The sequence below is a fragment of the Coenobita brevimanus genome, chromosome 94 (assembly GCF_032717465.1).
Source record: "Coenobita brevimanus isolate Jiangsu-jjx chromosome 94, ASM3271746v2, whole genome shotgun sequence".
Taxonomy (NCBI): domain Eukaryota; kingdom Metazoa; phylum Arthropoda; class Malacostraca; order Decapoda; family Coenobitidae; genus Coenobita; species Coenobita brevimanus.
In genome coordinates this window covers 10,951,008-10,971,013 of record NC_137047.1, presented here as the reverse complement: position 1 = coordinate 10,971,013, position 20,006 = coordinate 10,951,008, and the positions used below count along the sequence as shown (strand labels likewise).

Here is a 20,006-nt window from a genome sequence, read left to right as displayed (position 1 = left end):
CCTCCTAATACTGAAGGCTTTCCCTCTGTGCTAAGGGATCTTTGTATGCAGCATGTTTTATGAGTGTAATATTGTATGGTAGTGAGACCTGGGCAGGAAAAGAAGAGGTTATTCATTGGCTCAGGTATTTAGTAATGACAAGTTAGATGGATGTTTAGTGTGTCCATGAATACAAGGCCTGAGGGGAGAGGAAGGATGGGACTTGAATGTATTGGCATTGTGTTGAGGAGGGGTAGATTGAGATGGTTTGGGCATGCAGAAAGAATGGAGGATGACAGTTGGATGTGGAGCATGAGTAATGTGAACGTAAGGGGTACGGTAGTATTGCGAGAGGCAGGCAAAAAAAGACCTGGGACAAGGTCATAGAGTGTGACCTCATGGATTAGGGACTGAAGAGGAAGGCTGCCAGAGATTGAACACCATGGAGAGCCACCATTAGGTGACCAAGTCTACTGCATGCAAGCATGCTTGGAGTCTTTATAAACAAAATTAAAGTAAATGAAATGAGATAGCAAAGTCAGATTATTATGAGAAGTGATTATGAGAGAGAAGGTGTGAGCTGGGAGCATGGCAGTGAAATGGCGGGGGACAGGGCGACATGGAGGCGATTTGTTTGTGGCCACCCCTTATGGGATTAAGGTGTCTGGCGATAGATAGGTAGATAGAATATGAAGGTACCTAGTCTGTATTAACAAAGAGCTAGAATTTTTAAAGAAGGTTTACTGCTCAGTATAGATACAGTACTGCATATACAGTACAGTACTTGACATAAAAATTTTAACCCTTGGTACACTCCTTGCAGTTCAAGCTCAGTGTCTATTTTAGTTTTCTCTCTGACATGACATCCCTTAATCATGAAATGCAGAGTGAGAAATGAAAACTAAATTGTCATGTAACAGAAGGTGAGTTTGAGTTTTATTACTGCTCATTGACAACATCTGTCTGGCTTTGATAAAAGAGTACATTATTACTCTGAGCTGCTGTATACAGTAGGCTCCCAGTATATTTATACAGTACCATTTACATTGTTTGTATACAATACAAAATGTTAAATGTGTGGTAAGTGGGGGCGCTCACCATCCACTCACTCGATGTAGTGCTGCTCTCGGGTGTCTGCCTTTTCGTCTCCTCTCTCCATTCCTTCCTTCCTCTTCTGTCTTTCTTTACATCATTTTTTCCTTGTCCTTCTGCCAACGGATGACTTTACGCTTCCTCGTTTGTCTTTCTCTCCTTCATTCTTTTCTCTTCCTTCTGCCTTTGGGTGACTCTACACTGAGTGACCAGCCTAATGGTTTCCTGTACACCAGGAAACCATTTACGCTGGGTGGTAACCATATAACCAAATTATGGCGCCTGGTGGTTTAGTGGGTAATTACAGTGCTCCAGTCGGATTGAGCCGGTGAAGGTTTATATCCAAGGGGTGGTTGGGGTTATTGATCATGTAATGCCACTCAGGGATGAGTGAGGCTGGTCACTGTCATCTTAAATGTCAGGACCAAATTACCTAGCCCTGGGCTTCTACGCTTCTCGTGGGGCAACGTAGAATTGGATGATAGATGGATGAAATGTGAGAAGAGTAAGTAATCATTACCTATCCATAAGGCACTGACATTAGATTCAGTATTGGAGTACTAGTTTGGGTAGTCCTTTCTTCCCACCTTTCCAAAGACTATGCCAGTCAATCCACTGCATCATATTAATATACTGACAGTATGTACCAATAGACATACACTACATAGATAATTTATTTACAAAATTGTTATGAGTTGAGAACATTTATAAGCATCATAAATTGTTCAGCTGGATAAGCCTTCTAGTATCATAGAATGTTGTAATCATGCTTAAGCAAACTGTTAATCAGTATTATTTGAATCTCAGATAACTTTCAGTTCATAGTTAACATTATTCATGTTTATGAATGGAGAAAGAGATTGTAGACTTATATTTAGCTAAGTGACTTGACTGTATTAATATGTAATAAGATTAAGTACTGTATAGTACTGTTTTATATACAGTATTTAAAACAATGAATTATAGTACATCGGTATTTTATTTATTGGTGTACAGTGGTTTCATTATTGCCTAGAATTGCAAGTACAGTACCTTGCTGTATTTTGGAATGTGGTTTAGAAAAGTATTATATGTGTTTATTGTAGGAAAACTGCGGATAAGTATCGTTTAATTCTGTAGGAGGCTTTGGAGAACTAGCTTGACTCCTTCAGTTAAGGTACATCATTTATATTTTATTTATGCAACTGTATCTACATACAGTTTTTTTCTGAGTAGGAGAGACCTTTTCAACTAGATAGGTTAGAAGGGCAAGATGTTGGCCATCATTAGCTGCTTCACTGCTATAGTTCTTTCACCTTAACTTGGCTGAGATTTTCATCTTGTTGCAGATTATTTTGATGTACAGTAGCTGAATGGAGGAATAAGACAATACTGTGACATTGCATCCTTTTCATACCTCTTCTCTGTGACCTCATCATATTCTAGTGTTGATCCGTTGTTACAGCTCAGCATTCAAGGTGAAAAGATAGTAATTTTAAGCCAAGTTAACGTGAAAAGTTAAAGTTAATATGTTGTTACAGTTCAGCATTCAGGATGGAAAGGTGGCAGTTTTAGGCTAAGTTAAAATGAAAAGCGTATATGATGCTCTTTTAATCTGAATTTAATTGTCCGGCCACAGCAAGAGTAAAATAAATTCCCTAATTGAAGTAGTTAATGTTCTAAGCAAGTATGTCGTGTTCTATAGGAAGCACAGTGAATGGAACGTAGTGAATTCAGTGCTGCATGTAGTTGTTGTGATTCCAGACATATATAGCTGTGAGCCTGGTAGCTTGCAGGCAGAAGTTGCTCTTTTCCTGCAGTTCACGATACCATAAAGACATGAAGATATGTAACATAAGAAATATGTTCTTTTGGGAAGTATGTTATTGTGCAGAGAGATGCAGAATGTGCTGCAAAGAGGAATGTGTGCATTGATGAAGCATTGTTGCTACATACATATGGTGTGGGGGAAGGGCTCTTTTGTACAGTAATCCCTCCACTATCCGATGTAATAGAGCCAAAGGCATGTCCAGAAAGTGGTCTTGTCTGGAAAGTGGGCCCCTGCCTGCTGGACTGGTACTTAAGGACCTTAACCCAGCCTAACTTTGAAAGCCACATAAATAACTCCTTACCGGACATGCATAGCACCTATTTAAACTTATTTAAGACCCTATTCACACCAATAATAGACAAAGCATGAAATAAATGAAAAGAACTCCCTACGTGTCAAGTGGGGTTGGTGGAGGATTAGTGCCCCTCCCTGTAAAACAATTAACTCTTAGCCCTTGGCCACCCCGTTTGGGATACATGGCGTCTGGCAATGAATGAATGAACCAAAGAATGAGGAATTAGAAGTGGCTGTACCTCAGCCAGGGTACTTATAGCACGTCTGTGGCCGCCTTCTCTATGGCTTTGGCAGTGGTGAAAATCCTCTTGAAACACATACAGTAATCCAGTGTTGTGCTGCACTTAAGAGTAATTCTTTGCACTGTGAGTTATAATTGTTTAACACTGCACATTGTTAATTTTACCACACCAGTTTCAACTGCAAGTTTGCACTCCACAGTTAATCCTTTGCACTCTAAACTCTAATTTCTTAACACTGCACAACACTGTAAATTCCCGTGTGGTCTAGTTGTGAGGTATTGCAGTCTATTCACTGTTTATTCACAAAAAAATGAGCACGTGTGGCATCCGCTGCGATAAGCATCTACTCGCGATCGAAGTTAGGCAGTAACTGTTGGTGACGGGGAAACAGAGTTGCCAGATCGCAATGGCCACATTACCAAACTCCTCAGTTTTCATTGCCAAATTTAACTTTTCATTACCAAATTGTAAAGCTAGCATTTATTCTTCACTTTATATATACAAGTGGAAATACATGTACTGGGTAATCGCTCTCCTTATAATTAACAGCATGTTGATTATTTTCACGCTGTGTAGGCTAGCAGATTAATCAGAGAGAGCAGACAATCCATCATATCCATCCTGTGTATCCTCATCTATCTATCTATCTATAGCCCGACTCCCTAATCCCGCAAAGGGTGGCCGCAGACAGAACACCTCCAAGTCGCTCTGTCACCCACCATTTGACTACCCTCCCCCCAACTCACTCCCCCCTCCCTCATATACCTTTCAACTCCATCCCTCCACCTCATCCTCGGTCTACCCCTCCCCCTCCCTCCACCTCACCTATATACACCCTCTTGGTCAGTCTTTCATTCTCCATTCTCCCCACATGTCCAAACCTCCTCAGTTTATTTCTCCTAATCTTCTCATACATGTGAAAAATCTGTTTGGTAATGCATTATTCTGATTCATTACCAAATGATTTTTTCATTATCAAAATGGCCCACATTTGGTAATGAAAAATACCAAATGGCAACCCTGACAGGGAAGGGGAGAGGGGGGAGGAAAGTAGGGGTGAAGGGGCTGTGGTGTAAACAGCCGTTTGGTGCCGTGCAGCAATTTTAAATTATGGGCAGCAAAAAAATCGGATTTGGGGGGTATTTTTTCTTTTTTTGGCCATTTTTGGGTTCTGAAGGTCCAGGCCCACAATGTCCGGTAAGTGGGGTGTTCGGAAAGTGGGCGTCCGGATAATATAGGGATTACTGTATTACAGTGGTAGGTGGGGGCGCTCACCATCCACTCACTCGATATAGTGCTGCTCTCGGGTGTCTGCTCTTTCCCCTGTTCCATCCATCTTTCCTTCCATCCTCTTCTGTTTTTCCTTCATTCTTTCCTCGACCTTCTGCCTATGGGTGACTATACACTCCCTCTTCTGTCTTTCTTTCCTCTTCCTTCTGCCTGTGGGTGACTCTACACTGAGTGACAAGCCAAATGGTTTCCTGTACACCAGGAACCATTTACTATGCTGGGTGGTAACCATATGACCAGATGATGATGCTTGGTGGTTTAGTGGATAATTATGGTGCTCCAATCGGATTGAGCCGGTGAAGGTTTATATCCAAGGAGTGGTTTGGGTTTACTGCTCACGTATTATCACTCAGGGATGAGTGAGGCTGGTCACAGTCATCTTAAATGTCATGACCAACTTGCCTAGCCCCGGGCTCCTACGCTTCTCACGGGGGAACGTAGGATTGGATGATGGATGGATATATATATATATATATATATATATATATATATATATATATATATATTTTTTTATGTGACCAACTCTGGGCATAGGCATCACAGCCTGCTTTCAAGGCCCAGTAGTCCTCCTACGTACCACACACCTCTACATGTCACCACTTCGACACTAACACCCACCGTCCATACTGAATACATGCTATGGCTCTCTCTTACAGGACTGGTGTATTGGTATTAGCGGGGGTATTTTTACGACATGTCAGCGGGCCTTCTGGTAGATCAGTAAAGTCTGATTTTATGAAATTCAAATCCCTAAACTGTTCCCTGCCTCAGCAGGATTTGAACCCTGGTCCGTCAGGACTGCAGGCCAACTCTCGACCGATATATATATATATATATATATATATATATATATATATATATATATATATATATATATATATATATATATATATATATATATATATATATATATATATATATATATATATATATATATATATATATATATATATATATATATATATATATATATATATATATATATATCATTACAAGCATATGTATTGCATAAGAAATACGGTAAATATAAGCAGTCTTCATAGGACAGAGGTATGTTCATAATAGGGTATCATAACTTTTTCCATACTACTTGTACTGTAAATTTTAAGGAAACTGGCAGATCAGCTTTATTGATAGCAGTAGAGCATTAATGTGTAGTTTTTGCCAAATTAATATTGACATACTTGCAAAAAATATATACAGTATATATATAAATTGTTTATAATAACATTCTGTATTATTAGAACTGTTTAACTGTATGATATATTTAGATGTGGGATGCCTGTGGGATGGGTTCTGAATTTAGCCAGGTGTATTTTAGGCTCCAGGATGTGTGTGAAATAGGTAAAGGTAATCTTCATTATAAGTTGGCAATAAATATATATATATATATATATATATATACAGAGGTGGGCACCCTGTACACAATAAGCACCATTGGTAACAGTACCTGTACTTGCCAAAAATTGTAGTGTCACTACAGGTACCAGTATAAAAAAAAAAAAAAAAAAAAAAAGAGAGAGAAGTACCGAGTACTGAATCGGTACTCAGTACATGCATATAAAAAAGTAAACTTGCTCAGTATTTATTTATTTATTTTTTACCACACTGTGGACCCAGAGACCAGTCTTGTCAGCAGAGCTGGACCTAAGGAGAGATGAAAGATGTTAGTCCTTTACTTTCAATCCATAGATCGCAAAACTTAAGTGGCCACTGTAATTCACATTCTTATACACCTAGTTTAGTCATCCATCCATCCATCATCCAATCCTATGTTGCCCCATGAGGAGCGTAGGAGCCTGGGGCTAGGCAAGTTGGTCCTGACATTTAAGATGAGAGTGACCTGCCTCACTCATCCCTGAGTGGCAATACGTGAGCAGTAAACCCCAACCACCCACTGGATATAAACCTTCACTGGCTCAATCTGATAGGAGCGCCGTAATTATCCACTAAACCACCAGGCGCCATAATTTGGTTATATGGTTACCACCCAGCACAGTAAATGGTTTCCTGGTGTACAGGAAACCATTTGGCTTATCACTCAATGTTGAATCACCCACAGACAGAAGGAAGAGGAAAGAATGAAGGAAAGACAAAAGAGGGAGTGTAAAGGTACCCGTAGGGAGAAGGACAAGGAAAGAATGAAGGAAAGACAGAAGAGGATGGAAGGAAAGAAGGATGGAGAAGAGGAAAAGGCAGACACCTGAGAGCAGCACTACATCAAGTGAGTGGATGGTGAGCACCCCCCACCTCACCCATTCACTTGAGCTGGGTGGTCCGGTGTCATATGCATTATGACACCAGTACTCGAATTGTAACTCGGTACTGCCCACCTATGAATATATATATATATATGTGTGTGTGTGTGTGTGTATATATATATATATATATATATATATATATATATATATATATATATGTGTGTGTGTGTGTGTGTGTGTGTGTGTGTGTGTATATATTTTTTTTTTTTTCCGATTTTGATGATAGATTAAAATTGTGCATTTAAGTTGACTTATAAACTCATAGATTTAGATTAATGTGTTTTAGCCATAGGTGGGGTGAACATTATCATTTTGGGGTACAGTTTACTAAGCTTGATTTTTTTCCGTACATATTTGACGATTTTCAGATTTTATTTGTTGGTTTTAGTGAGTTATTTACTGTTGTTAGGCTTAGGTTAGCTTCCTTGATAGCTGTTAGGCCATTCAGATTGGCTTTTAAACTTGTTTTTGGGCTCATTTGGGTGGGTTTTATGCTTTGTTTGGGGGGAAACCCAAGGCTGATATATATATATATATATATATATATATATATATATATATATATATATATATTTACAAAAATGACATTTAGTGTCGAAGGACCTCCAGCACATACTATGTCTTCCAAACCAAAAAACTCTTCCACGCACTCAAAAGACTCGCCAACAGGTTCAGTCCTTTTATGCCTGACAATCTTCATGTGCTTCCTCTGACACACCACACAAAAGAAGTCAGCATTATCTCACAGTCTACCTCTAATACCCCTACATCTTTTATGCACCCATACTTACCACAGACACTGCACAAGATGGAACTGATTTTCCCACTATCCCTCTTCTTTCACAGTACCACCACCAGCCCTAGATACCATCAGTTTTGTTTTTTCTGCATTTACTTTTATGCCCTTGTTCTCCATTCCATCTCTCCACTTCATAAATCTTTCCTGTGCCTCCCTTTCATTCCCTGCATGTAACACCAAATCATCAGCATACAACATCTCCCATGGGAGTCCATTTCTGAAGTCACATGAGAGAGCTTCAGGTACCATGATAAACAACAAGGGGCTGAAAACTGACCTCTGATGCACACCAACATTCACGGAAAACTCGTCTCTCAATTTTCCATTTGCCTTTACCTGGATGTGAGCACCCACAACATGGCTATAACCACTCTAACCAGTCAATCCCAAGCCTTCTCATTGCCCACTTCACCACCTCTCTATGGACTCTGACAAAGGCCTTCTCCAAATCAACAAAAACAAAGTACTGTTCCCTTTTCTTTCTCATATATTTTTCCTAAAGCTGTCAAACAATGAATATGGCATCAGTGGTCCCTTTGCCTGGCATAAACCCAAACTGCATCTCATTAATATTGACTCTTTCTCTAAACACACCATCTAGAACTCACTCCATTACCTTCATTACCTGGTCCAAAAGCTTTATGCCTCTATAATTTCCTCTTTCCAAGGCATCACCCTTCCCTTTGTATACATGTACAATAATTACACCCTTCAGCCAATCATCTAGGACAACACACTTATATGCTATATAATCGTATATAAGTAAAAAAGCCGCTGCATGATGGTATTGTGATACCAGCTCTAACGTATGGAAGTGAAGCTTGAACCTTGTTGGAAGGACACAAGTCAAGAGTGAGAGCAGTGGAAATGAATTATTTGAGATGAGCATGTGGAGTTGCTTGGAGAGACAGACTGACAGATGAGGAAGTGAACGAGCATTGTGGTGTGGATGTGGATGTGACTGAAAGCATTAGGAGAAATACATTGAGGTAGTTTGGCCGTATGGAGAGGATGGAGAGCGAGAGACTACTGAGGAGAGTGTATGTGATTGAGGAGGAGGAGGGAGGGGGTGGAGAGGTATATGAGAGAGGGTTGTGTGAGCTGGAGGGAAGGCAGCAAAATGGCAGGGGACGGGGCAACATGGAGATGATTTGTTTGTGGCCACCCATTACGGGATTAAGGCCTCTGGCAATAGTTAGAGGGATAGATATCTTTTCTTCAGTGTACTGTAAACATACAAAAAAATGTAAAAAGAAAATGGTTATAACAAAAACATAGGATTGCAGGAACTGTTTTGCTGCATGTAACATTTGTTAAGATGCAAGACACTTTAGATTTTTGCTATATATATTAGGCTCCAGGATGTATATGGTATAACAATGGTGCTGCAGGATTCTAGGGACTTCAATTAAGTATGAATGAGTATTTGGTTCCTTTCATAGCCGTGCTGTTCATAGTTCTCACACTTTGGTACTTTCACTCTCCTTGTTTTCTGGAGCATAGCTCACCCCATCCTTAGATGGGAAAAGTTATAATGGTGATGGTGATTTGATGATAATTTTGCAGGGAGGTGTGTGAACTGCTTTTGGAGTATGAGGGGGATGTGGACCATGTGGATCGATCTGGACGAACTCCTCTGTTGGCTGCTGCATCAATGGGCCATGCAGCTGTGGTGGAGCGACTTCTGTTTTGGGGTTGCTATGTGGATCATATAGATGCTGAAGGTCGCACTGTTTTAAGTGTTGCCGCAGCACAGGGTTCACAGGTACAGTTGGGACAAATCTTTGTCAAATATCTTACCTCTTCTGCTTCACAGTCTTCTCTGTTAGCTTATATTAAGCTGAATGTAAAGTAGATGCAGTGGAAGAGTAGGTATAATTTTGTACTTAACACTTCCACCACATTCTTCCTTCTCCTCTTCCTCTTTAGTTATTATTAGGGGTTCAGACTTTAGCAGGTTGAACATCTGTTGAAATCTTTCATTTTTAATTATTTATTTACTATTACCTTCGCCAAGGAGATTATGTTTTCACCTCTGTCCGTTTGTTTGTCTGTTTGTTGGTTGGTTTGTGAGCAATATTACACAAAATCTACTGGACGGATTTCCATGAAACTTGGTAGATGAATGGCCTTGGCCCAGAATACACGCCATTAAATTTTGGTGCAGATGTGGATAAAGGTATGGCTCTGGGAATTTTTTTTTTTCACTTTCTTTAACATTGCAAGATAGGGTGTTGGCAGAGGTATGCACTCTACTGAGTGCCATTGTAGTTATTATTATTATTATTATTATTATTACTGTATTATCATTATTATTATTGTGATGTGTTAATGGCTATGTGGCCAGTTTTTAACTTGGCATGCTGTTGATAGTTTTCCCACTGCCATACTCTGTATCCTTGTTTTTGGTAGTTACCGGTATAGCAGACAGTCACATTCATACTGCATTTATACAGTTAAAAATATTGCTAAATACTGCTTCTGGCATTCATATGCTCTATTTGTGTAAGCTTCCTATTTGTATTGTAGTTTCCTTGGTGACAGAGGACAAAGCGCATTACTGAAGTATTTAGTGCATGTCATAATAGGTGAAGAACCCATGAAGTCCTTCATGGTGTTGGGTGGAAACCATGTGCAGTGCAAATAGATGCCTGGTACAGGAGTTCTGTAACTTAAGACATACCACCTGCATGTTGCCAATAAAAGGTTGAGCATCAAGGGATGGTTAGAGTTTATTGCAAACATAATGCCACTCTTGAGATAAGTGACTGGTCACTGTTGCCTAAAATGTCAGAAATGAGTAGCCTAGTCTAGTGCCCGTACACTCCTGATTAGGCAGCAGAAGTGTAATACAGCTTTAAAAAAAAAAAAGAGAGAGAGAGAGAGAGAGAGAGAGGATTCAAAAACTTTTGTTTGTAATGATGTAGATAAATGGCAGCCTAACTCCCAGCAATTTGTCGTAAGAAGTCGCTTAAAACACAGTAGGATTAAGATTTTACCTGAGGCTTCTTGTTCGCATGGTTGATGACCCCAGATGAATTAAGGAACCTTGCTTTTAGTATTCCCTGCCATTTGAATATGGGATATAGTTTATGATGGTGATGAGTCTCTAAAAATAGTACTGCCTTATGAAATTTTTATACAGTAATTAAGTGGTAGGTGGGGGCACCCATCATCCACTAACTCAATATAGAGGTGCCATATGATCTGTACACTGAGTGACAAGCCAAATGGTTTCCTGTACCCAGGAAACCATTTACTACGCTGGGTGGTAACCATATAACCAGGGATTCTGGTAGGGTTAAGTGTCCCCCAGATTCCCCTATCCCAAATCACTTAATCATGGCAGTTGTTTCAGAGAGCCTCGGAGGGCCCAATACCTGCCCAGGGCCCCAACCAAATGGGCAGACTCGCGTGGCCATGTGGAATGTGAGAGGTGTGAATGAGGAGAGCAAGAGGGTGGAAGTGGTGAATGTTTAAGAGTGTGAGATATGCCATGATGGCATTGTGTGAAACGAAGATGAAAGAGTGTGAAGTGGAGGAGTGGGAGGGTGTGAAACGTGTATGATCGGGAATGAGTGAGGAAGGAAGATGTAAGGAAGGAGTTGCTTTGTTGATGAATGAGGTGTGGCAGAGTGGAATGAGAGACTACAAATTGTCAGCTCGAGGTGTATGTATGTCAAGTTCAAGTTTGAGAAGGTGAAAGTGGCAGTGATTGTAGCTTATGCACTGTGTGAGGACAGGAGTGAGAGAGAGAAAGACAGGTTTTGGGATGAGCAGGGTGAAGTAGTGGGAGAAATGCCCAGGAGCTATAAAGTGATTGTGATGGGGCATATGAATAGAAGAGTAGGCACTGGTCCTGAGGATGACATAATGGGTTGCTATGGAGTACCAGGAGAAAATGATAATGGGAAGAGACTGAAGGATATATGTCAGGAGAGGATGTTGCGCATTTGTAACTCACATTTCAAACAGAGATGCACATAAATATACATGGTATAGAGGGAACGGGGATCGTGTTGAAAGAAGCCTGATTGATTACGTGCTCGTAGAGAGGTCGATGATGGAAATGGTTGCTGATACGAGGGCTGTGAGAGGACGATGTGGAGGTCTGTCAGATCATATGATTGTGGTAAGCAAGATCAAGCTGAGAGGAGTGAGGTGGATCAGGAGAGAGAGGAGCAGTCAAGGAGAAAGACTGAAAGTTGAGAAGCTGAAGATCAAAGAAATGGCAGATGAGTACAGGACCAAAGTAGAGGACGAGTTAGAATTACTGAATTGGAATGAAATGGATCTGGACAGACTGTGGAATGCATATAGGGATTGCTTAGTTAGGAATGCTAAAGTGGTGTGTGGTGTGGCAAGAGTAACAACAAAGAAGAAAGGTACGGCATGGTGGGATGAAGAGGTAAAGAGAGCAGTGGAGGAAAAGAGGAAAAAGTGGCTAAAGTGGTTACAGGATAGGGGTTCAGTTGAAAGAGGAACTGAATATGTTGAGAGAAAGAAGCACGTAAAGAGACTAGTGAAGAGGAAAAAGAAGGAGGTAAATGAGGATCTAGGAAGAAAAATGAATGCAAACTACTCTGAAAATAGAAAGTTATTCTGGAAAGAGGTGTAGAAATGTAGAAATGAAAGCAGAAAGAAAGGGGATGGTGTGAAGGATGTAGGTGGTAGATTATTAACCCATGGACCAGATGGAAAGAATATTTTGAAAGCCTGATGAATAGGGATAAAGAGAGCTGAGCAGCTGTTTTCATGATTGGTTTTGGGGATGTGCAGAGAAGGAATGCAGTGCCAGAAGACGTGACACTCGCACAGGTGAAGAGTGCTGTGAAGCAGCTGAAAAATGGGAAAGCAGCTGGGGTTGATGAGGTGTATACAGAGATGCTTAAATGTAGTGGAGAGAATGGAATGAAGTGCTTGTTGGAGATATGTAAGAAGGCATGGAAGAGTGCAACTGTGCCTGCAGAGTGGAAAAAGGCTGTGATTGTACCCCAGTACAAAAATAAAGGTGAACAAAGTGAGTGCAAGAATTATCATGGCATAAGCTTACTGAGTGTGGTTGGGAAGGTATATGGAAGAATTATTATAGAGAAGGTAAGAGAGATATCAGAAGTCCTAGTGAGTGATGAACAGGGTGGCTTTAGGAGTGGTAGAGGATGTGTGGACCAAATATTTGCAATGAGACAGATAGTAGAGAAGGCTTGTGAGAAGGACCATTAGGTATTTATGGCATTCATGGATCTGGAAAAAGCATATGACAAAGTGAACAGAGAAGGATTGTGGAAAGTTTTGCGCATGTACGGTGTAGAGGGTAAGCTGCTAGGTGCTGTCAAGAGTTTTTATGGTAGTGAAGCATGTGTCAGGGTTAACCCCTTAAACGCGGCCGTGTACAGTCGTTTCCCCCCGAGTGGCGGGGTTGTATCGCGGTCTGAGTACCTGTAGGAAAATATTCGCCAAAAATCAGAGATTAACCCTAGAACATTATACTTGGTATGGCAGATAGTACTTACATTCAGCTTTCTCCAGAGACAGGTGTTGAGCCTTTGTGGACTACCCAAGGACTTGTGGAGACTTGCAAAGTTGGGTAACCAAATCTTCACTTTCACACCTCCAGCAACCCGGTTTCCCCTCTACCACAGCCTCATTCTGCCACAGTAAACTTTATACTACAACGTAACGGTACAGTAGAAGTCCGATTTTTCGGCATCTATGGGACCAGGCAAGTGCCGAAATATCAAAATTGCCGAATTATCGAAAACCCTACCCACTCAGTACCTTATATGTTTCGGTGAACACTATCATCATTACTCATATCATTACAAATGTGTTTGGAGAGAGTACTGTATACTGTTTGATACTGTACAATACTGTAATGAATACAGTACTATACATGAATATGAAAAATAAAGAAATTAGTGAACATACTGTACTGTATATAAATGTAATGGTACAGTAGGCCTACAAGTTCACATGCACTTACCTAAACTTATAGTAGGTTCCTTATTTACATATGTACAATAGAAGGGGTTGATTGGAGTCTGCTACTGCTGGAAGAAGTCCACATCTTATGTGTACGCTTCTTGCTAACACCAGTTAACTTTCCACACGTGGAGGCCATTTTCAAAGCACGCAGATGTTTATACTCTTCACAACACACAGCTGGTCCACTCAGGTGTTACAAAGCTCCTGTCTGATGTTACGGTGCTTACAGCACACTCGAATAGTAATTTCAGAGGTACTGTATTTCGGTACGAAGTTCACAAAGCACACAGAAGAATCAAGAGAAGTCGGCAGCAGCACGGCAACAACTCGGAAGAATGACGAAACAGATTCTCTTTCCCATGCTAGACTCACTACATGTTTGTCCTCTCTTTATGCTATAGGAGAAAGAGCTAGCCTCTGAGCTTCATGGCAGTGGTAGACTCGTTCCATCACTTTCACTATCTCACTCACTAAGGCGGGTAGCTAGCTGGCGAGCCTCATGGAGAATTTCAAGACTGACGAAAAAAATCGGAGAATCTGCCGAATGATCGGAGATTTTCGTAAATGGGACTATTTCTCAAAACTGCCGAAATGTCAGATTTGCCGGGGAATTGGATGCCGAAATATTGGACTTTTACTGTAGTTAGGAATCCGTATTTGTACAATAAGCAATGAAAATAAGGCTAAAATCAACGGAGCGTACGGCCGACATGCACTGTGGCGGCGGTCTTCCTGTCACTCAACAAACATTTCCATTTTCACAGCTAAAAACATGTATACTACATTATTTTCAATCATATTACTTCCCAAAAGATCACCATGGCGCGCTTTTTATTCTGCCTTACGCCCGCCACTTTATTCTCGTTCCTGTCGGCCGCTTGCACTGACTGGGAAGAGCTAGAACTCGCCATAATGTCACTTTGAAAGCCTGCAGTAAACTGACGCTAAACAGGGGCAAACCGTGAGAAAAAAAGCTAGTGTTACAACTGGGGAAACAAGCGTTTCCTAGTAGCATAAACTGCTTGTGAGAGGAGAGTGCAGATTTACAGTTCTGAGCTCTCAGAGCGCTGCCGTGTATCACAGCCAGGCTGGCCGGGCCTTGGTGGGGGGGGGGGGACGGGGGGGAAAACGCGTTACTTGGCAACAACTGAGGTCAGTAGTACAAAGGTAAAGTATGCTAGTTGTAGCTAGAGGGTGGTGGTACTGATAGACAATACCAGCTGGAGCCTGCTTGCCCACGGTTATTCAAAATTTACTAGAATCGCAAATGCGACGCTCCGCCGTTATGTCCTTTTTGCCGAGCGTCGCAAACGAGACGATCCGCGTTTAAGGGGTTCATGGGCATCCAAGTGAATGGTTCACGATCAGTGTGGGCGTGCGACAAGGTTGTGTGATGTCCCCTTGGTTGTTCAACGTATATATGGATGGGGTGATGAGAGAAGTGAAAACACGAGTAATGGAGAGAGGGATGGCATTGGTAATGAATGGTGATGGATGGAATATCTCAAATTTGTTGTATGCTGATGATGCAGTACTGGACAAGAACTTGGTAGGCTAGTGCAGAGTTTTGCTGATGTCTGTAAGCGTCATGCCTTGAGAGTAAATGTAGAAAAGAGTAAAGTGATGGTTATTGAGAGAGAAGGTGACTCCCAGTTCAATGTAACAGTGAATGGAGAGAGACTGGAATTGGTGAGAGAATTCAAATACCTGGGTACTGTGATAGAAAAGAGAGGAAAATGTGCAAAAGAAGTTGAAAGTAGAGTGACACAAGGAAGAAAAGTAGCTGGTGCAATGAAGGCCTTGATAAGAAACAGAGGCTTGAGTGTTGCAGCTGCACGAGGCTTACATGAAGGAGTGTTAGTGCCAAATTTAACATATGGATGTGAGACTATGGTGTGGCATGAAAATGAAAAGTCAAGAGTAAGAGCAGTGGAGATAGGAGTGCTGAGGAATGTATGTGGAGTACAGAGGGTGGATAGGATATGAAATTGTGATTCGTGAAAGATGCAGAGTGAGGAAGTCGGTGGACACCAGAATTGAAGAGAGCGTACTGAGATGGTATGGTCATGTGGAGAATGGATGATAATAGAGTGGTGAAGAATGTATATCTGAGTGAATTCGAAGGAGGGAGGAGGCAAGGTAGGCCAAGGAGAAGGTGGAGAGATATGGTGGATGAATGTGTGACCAAGAGAGGTTTGGAAGTCGGTGAGGCTAGGGAAATGACAGGAGATCAAGCTGGCTGGATGAATTTTGTGAGAAGTGCATGATCAGGGATTTTTGGCACCCCTTTTTAACCCTTTAACCGCGGGTGTCATCCCAGAATGACATTCCAAAAACTGGACCAAACCGCGGGTGTCATTCTCGAATGTTTGTGAATATTTTGAATGCCGCGCGTTTTTTCCGTGCACCAATTGTTTCAAGGGAGAGTAGCTATTAAGTTCTTTCACTCCAGCCGACCCCCACCTCCCTCCTCCCAACCCCCGGGCCCCCCACCCCACCTCTGACCAAACATGCATCAGTATCTGTCCAGCTTTGTGAGTGACAACACCGCTGATGTGGCAGTTAAGTGCGGGCAATTACAGTGCCTTTTACCTGCCTCAGTGAACACAGAGTGGGTGTTTATCATATGTGCAGTGTTCATATATGTTTATAGTATTATTATCAGAATGAGGTTGGCATTTGGTAATGGTGTGTGAGCGAAAAATAGTGATTACAACACCGCTGATGTGGCAGTGAAGTGCGGGCAATTACAGTGCCTTTTACCTGCCTCAGTGAACACAGAGTGGGTGTTTATCGTATGTGCAGTGTTCATATATGTTTATAGTATTATTATCAGAATGAGGTTGGCATTTTGTAATGGTGTGTGAGCAAAAAATAGTGATTACAACACCGCTGATGTGGCAGTGAAGTGCGGGCAATTACAGTGCCTTTTACCTGCCTCAGTGAACACAGAGTGAGTGTTTATCGTATGTCCAGTGTTCATATATGTTTATAGTATTACACTATTATCAGAATGAGGTTGGCATTTGGTAATGGCGTGTGAGCGAAAAATAGTGATTTTAGATCGCTCACTTCTAATGGCACTGCCCATCCAGTGATAGTCAACGAAATCATGAAACCTACATCATTGCAAAGCCGAAGGTTAGTACTTTCTAATGGTACCTTATTTTTCGCTCTAGATTTATTCTGTGCAGAGTTATAAAGGTTTAAAGTTTGTTTACATTTTGGCTGGAACCCCCGTGGGAGAGGCCAGTCGGGGCAAAACAATGCCCGCGGTTAAAGGGTTAACGTGGCAGCATCTGGATTGACTCTGTCGGATACGATTATGTGAAGCTACAGAACGTGGTGAATGTTTTTGACGTATCCAATAGAGCCAGGATTCCAGGGGCTTGAATGATGAGTGAGTGGAAGCGTGGCCCATTGGATTGGGCAATTTTGGGCTGTCTGGACATTGCTACTCCTCATCCTGCCATTGGGTGGGAAAGGAGGTCCGGATGATGATGATGAATTATGTTACTGTAATTAGGTTAGCTCTTGCATGGCATTAGTATTTCTATACTTGTATTTAAGTTCCATTAATTGGTTTCAAGTACATAATATGTTTGTCCATCTGGACATAGGCTGAAATATGTTTTGTTAATTGAAACATGTGGCATGTATACTTGTGTCTTGAACCCTTCAGTTCACTGACAGTACTCCTTTTACTCTTGCTACCACCGGATGATCTATTTAATTTGGAATGCACTTTTTTAATTGGAGGGATTAGAGATGTCTTCAGTACAGGAGGGGGGGAGGTAGTAGCTCATTTGGTAAAGAGGTGGCCTGCAGTCCTAACGGCCCCCAGTTCAAATCCCTGCTGGGGCAGGGTACAGTTTATAGATTTGAATCTCATTTTTAAAAATGTGGTAGGTGGGAGTACTCACCATCCACTCACTTGATGTAGTGCTGCACCTGGGTGTCTGCCCTTTCCTCTCCTCTGTCATTTCCTTCCTTCCTCTTCTGTCTTTGTTTACTTCATTATTTCCTCATCCTTCTGGGTATGGGTGACTTTACACTCCCTCTTTTCTCATTCAATCCTTCATTCTTTCCTGTTCCATCTGCCAATGGATGACACTACACTGAGTGACAAGCCAATGGTTTCCTGATGTACAGGAAACCATTTACAATGCAGGGTGGTTACCATATAACCAAATTATGGTGCCTGGTGGTTTAGTGGGTAATTGCAGCTCTCTAGTCAGGTTGAGTCAGTGAAGGTTTATATCCAAGGTGTGGTTGGGGTTATTGCTCACGTAATGCCACTCGGGGATGAGTGACGTTGGTCACCCTTATCTTAAATGTTAGGACCAACTTGCCTAGTCCGAGAATCCTACAGTGCTCATGGGACAGTGTAGAATTGATGGATGGATGGATTTATAAAAAAAAAAAAAAAAAAAGGTGGATGGATGGAATAAAAAGAGAGAGAGAGAGAGAGAGAGAGAGAGAGAGAGACTACTAATCTACCAGAAGACCTGCCGACCTGTTATAAAAACACCCCCGCTAATACCAATACACCATTCCTGTAGGAGACAGCCCTAGCATGTATTCAATATGGATGGTGGGTGTTAACGTCGAAGTGGTGGCATGTGGAGATGTAGGAAGACTACTGGGCCTTGGGGATAGACACTGAAACCTTTGCCCGGAGTCAGACACATTAAAATATATACGAGTTGCTACCCAAAAGTTCCAGTAATTTGAACAGAGGGAGCCAACCATTTGCAGTTTTGCCTTTTGCCACTAGGAGTCAGCAACACCCCTTGTGCATCATTGTGGCCCTGGCCGTGTCTGTGAGCGGACGTGTTATTGAGCTACGCATACTATTATAACATGGTGTGTAGGTGGTTTGGCAGTTTTGCAATGGCAAACCAATGGCGCAGCAATGTCAAGTCAGTGTTGATTGTTTGCTTCGATATCCAAGGGATTGTTCACGAGGAATTTGTCCCACCCAGTCATTCTGTCAGCGGAAAGTTTTAATGTGAAGTTTTGCAGCATCTGAGGGAGAACATCCACCGCAAATGTCCAGAACAGTGGAAGAACAAGGACTGGGTCCTGCATCATGACAGTGCCCCCGCCCATGCATCCGTTGTTGTCCAGCAGTTCCTGGCTTCCACTAACAAGTTAATCATTCCCCATCTACCCTGTTCGCCTGACCTTGCCCCCTGCGACTTTTTCCTGTTTCCCAAGCTGAAATTATGACTGAAAGGGCATCGATTTGGCTCGATTGAGGAGATCCAGACAGAATTGCAGGAAGTGCTCAAGACCATCACTCCTGAAGCCTTCCAGGGATGCATGGACTTGTGGAAAAAAAAACTGGGACCATTGTATACACGTCCAAGGGGACTACTTTGAAGGTGACAGTGAGAACTAGGAGGTAAGGTAACTTATTTTCCTACAATATTCAAATTACTGGAACTTTTTGGTGGCACCTCATATAATGCATCTAAGACTCGGTTCTTACACTTATCAACCCGACAAAATCTTCCACAGGTATACCCACTAATGTTTAATAATATTCAGCTTAATCCTGCATCATCCTTGAACATGCTTGGGGTTTCATTTACTTGGGACTTATCTTGGAAAGATCATATTACATCTCTTGTAAAATCTGCTTCCAAGAGATTGGGTGTGCTAAGCCGACTCCGCTCTTTCTTTACCCCTGCACAAATGTTGACTCTATACAGGGGTTTTATCTGCCCCTGTGTGGAGTACAACTCTCATGTGTGGGGAGGCTCCCCACATACAGCTCTTCTCAATAGGGTGGAGTCAAAGGCTTTTCGTCTCATTAACTCTCCTCCTCTTACTGACTCCCTTCAACCTCTGTCTCTTCGCCGCACTGTTGCATCTTTATCTCTTTTCTATCACTGCTTTAATGGTCACTGCTCCTCTGAACTGTCTGCTTGCATTCCTCCACCTCTACTATGGGCGCGTAGCACCCGTCTGGCAGCAAACTCTCATCCCTTTTCTGTCCAACTCTCTAATGCAAGAGTTAACCGTTACTCCCAGTCTTTCATTTATGCAACAGGTCAGCTCTGGAACTGTCTCCCTCTGTCTGTATTTCCTGCGCCTATGATCTCCAGTCTTTCAAACGCAGTGTGTCCAGGCATCTCAAAATGATCGGATCTTGAATTTGGCTCTCTATTGTATTTTGTTTTTCTCTTGGAGGGAACTGTTACTGTGGGCTCATGGCCTTTGGTTCCTTCTTCCTCGCATAAATATAT

General features: G+C 41.8%; 1 protein-coding gene across 1 annotated transcript in view; it reads left to right on the top strand.

Annotated features, from left to right (window-relative positions):
* Nucleotides 1–20,006, top strand: part of LOC145412781 (uncharacterized) — a 39,055-nt gene that overhangs the window by 4,088 nt on the left and 14,961 nt on the right. The window contains exon 2 of the mRNA XM_080282560.1: nucleotides 9,334–9,532. Coding sequence (XP_080138686.1) covers nucleotides 9,334–9,532 — 199 coding nt within the window. The remainder of the gene's footprint in view (nucleotides 1–9,333; nucleotides 9,533–20,006) is intronic.